This window comes from Lactuca virosa, chromosome 7, assembly GCF_052849685.1.
Source record: "Lactuca virosa cultivar CGN04683 chromosome 7, Lactuca_virosa_CGN04683_v6, whole genome shotgun sequence".
NCBI classification, from domain to species: Eukaryota; Viridiplantae; Streptophyta; class Magnoliopsida; order Asterales; family Asteraceae; genus Lactuca; species Lactuca virosa.
Genome location: NC_136432.1, coordinates 17,143,244 through 17,145,528, shown reverse-complemented (window position 1 = coordinate 17,145,528; position 2,285 = coordinate 17,143,244). Strand labels below are relative to the sequence as shown.

The following is a 2,285-nucleotide window of genomic DNA, read 5'->3' as shown; positions in this document are numbered from 1 at the left end:
GCTGTGATTACGAACTAGCTCATCTCTATGGAACCGAATAATTTGTTGCAAAAATTGACTTTGTTCTTCCAGAAGCTGAAATTTTCGCAGATGGTCCGATCAAAGAACCAGTTCTAGGTTTTGTCTACACCACCAGAAGAACAAACAAGAAGGACTTCTTCCGAGTCCTCGACAAACACCTAGTTCCTACCAAAGCTCTGCAGAAGTTCGTATCCCGGGCATCCAAGTCTGATGCTCCGGAACAAGTTAAGGCAAAGTTCATAAGTCAACTGACTTGGTACATTGCAGTGCGTGAATGGCTGTTCCGAGCCTACACCTTCATCAAGGAAGAAATGAACTAAACTTGATGGATTGCTAAGTTCACTTAGGGGGTGATTGTTGGAACCTGAAAGTGAACCTCTATCAATCTTTGATACTAATTCCGAAGTGTGTTTGGTTCCGAAGAGATAGGTGCTCCGAAATTTGTCTGGAGCTGAAGAAAAGAAGTGATGAAGAAAAGAGAAAAGGAACACATTCCGGAGTGACTCTCACGTCCGGAATGCTTGCTGATCCGAAGAATGCTATTTTGTCTTTTGTCATTTATTATATTTGTATTGATGTAACGTTTCATAGGACTTAGCTTTTTGTACTCTTAGACAATCAGAATGTCAGAAATAGTTCTATTGTCCAGTCTTATGTAAGTTACTTGGTTAATTCGCTGTAATACTCTCTCCTATATATAGGAGCATTCAATACAAGAATACGACGGATCTTTTTCTCTCACTTTTGGCATTTATCGTTATCACATCAAAAACATTCTTCTTGTTCATTTATTAATTTTTCCTTGATCATTATCTACTTATTCTCACTTAATGTCTTGATCATTTGTTGAACTAATTATCTAAGACTTGACTGGTCTTTCCAGCCTTGACTTGAACATCTATTATCAAGCAGACAATGATCTCAAGCATTCACTCAAGGTTTGAGTTTTCAAACCTTGTCCCTGCGCAAAGATCTTGTTCTCTCAAAGTTCCCCTGATTACTTGAAAGTTCTGACTCGTCATGGCCCCGAAATGCTAAACCTCGATGTAGAAGGTATCGAACACAATCAACAGAAGCGAGTAATCGAATCTTATACTCAATTTTGATTTGATCAGATTGCTTAATAAATGAATACGCAATGTGCTGATTTTGATTCATCAAATCTTCACATTTTTGTCGGGCTTGATTGTAAGCACTCCCTGGACCACCAATATGAATTTTAAATCTTTCCGGATTTTTCCAATTATTGAATCCTTCGGTTATGAAAGATTTGTCATCACTTGCTTCGACATCATCATCACATAAATAACAATACAGGCAGAATGCAGCATCTTCCATCACGCTGTATTCTAACCAAGGTTTGTATAAATCCAAATCGAACCAACCACAAATAAATCTCCTTTTCGTCTTACCAAAAGCTGTTTGAAGGAACTTATGACCATGCGGTTGATGAGGACCTCTTTGTAAGTAAGCTCTTCTAATTTTCTCACGATCATTAGGATTATATTTAGACATTCTTCTTCGTGTCCCAGGTCGGCAAGAAGCTCGTTTAAATTAATTTCTTCTTAATTTCTTTTTGAACTTTGTCCCATGTTCGTAGTATGTTCCTAATTTGGCTTTCTTTTTGAGCTTTGCCCCATTTTTGTAGTTTTTTCTAAAATTGGCCTTACTTTTCAGCTTTTCCCCATGTTTGTAGAAGTTCTAATAATAAACTTATCCATTCCTCCTGTATTTATAATTACAAAGTATAAACCCTAATTAAAAATAACACCCAAATAAATGAAAAACAATTGTATCAGAAATTCAGAATATATATATAAAGAAGATCAATCAAAGGTAAATTATTTGAAAACTATGGACGTGGATGTGTGTATTGGGTATAGATAGTGAAATCAATTAACAATTCAACATAATTAGATTCTAGGACATAAAACCTAATTATTTGAAAAATAATAATAAAAAAAAGTATATGAATATTACCTGACATGAAGGGTGAATCAATGGAAAATCAAGTCAAATACAAATCTCAAAACTGTAAATGAAAGGAGCAAGCATAATCAATTTGTTGTCGTGAGAAGTGAGAACTAAAGGAGGCATGCTTTCTTGTTTTTATTTACCCTTCTTATCTTTTGACTGTGTGAATAAAGCCGCCAATACTAAAACTTTTAACCCTCTTTAATTTCTTATTCTTTTTTAAAAAATTTCAAAGAGATATTTTTAATATATATATATATATATATATATATATATATATATATATATAT

At 34.3% G+C, this 2,285-nt stretch overlaps 1 protein-coding gene across 1 annotated transcript; it reads right to left on the bottom strand.

Annotated features, from left to right (window-relative positions):
* Positions 1 to 969: 969 nt before the first annotated feature.
* LOC145126434 (uncharacterized) lies at positions 970 to 1,536 on the bottom strand. Its single transcript, XM_079061804.1, has one exon. It carries the CDS (start codon positions 1,534 to 1,536, stop codon positions 970 to 972), a length of 567 nt encoding a protein of 188 aa, XP_078917930.1.
* Between the last annotated feature and the right edge of the window lie 749 nt (positions 1,537 to 2,285).

Coding starts and splice junctions, on each gene's coding strand:
- LOC145126434 (XM_079061804.1), bottom strand. CDS start 1,536: ATGTCTAAATATAATCCTAATGATCGTGAGAAAATTAGAAGAGCTTAC.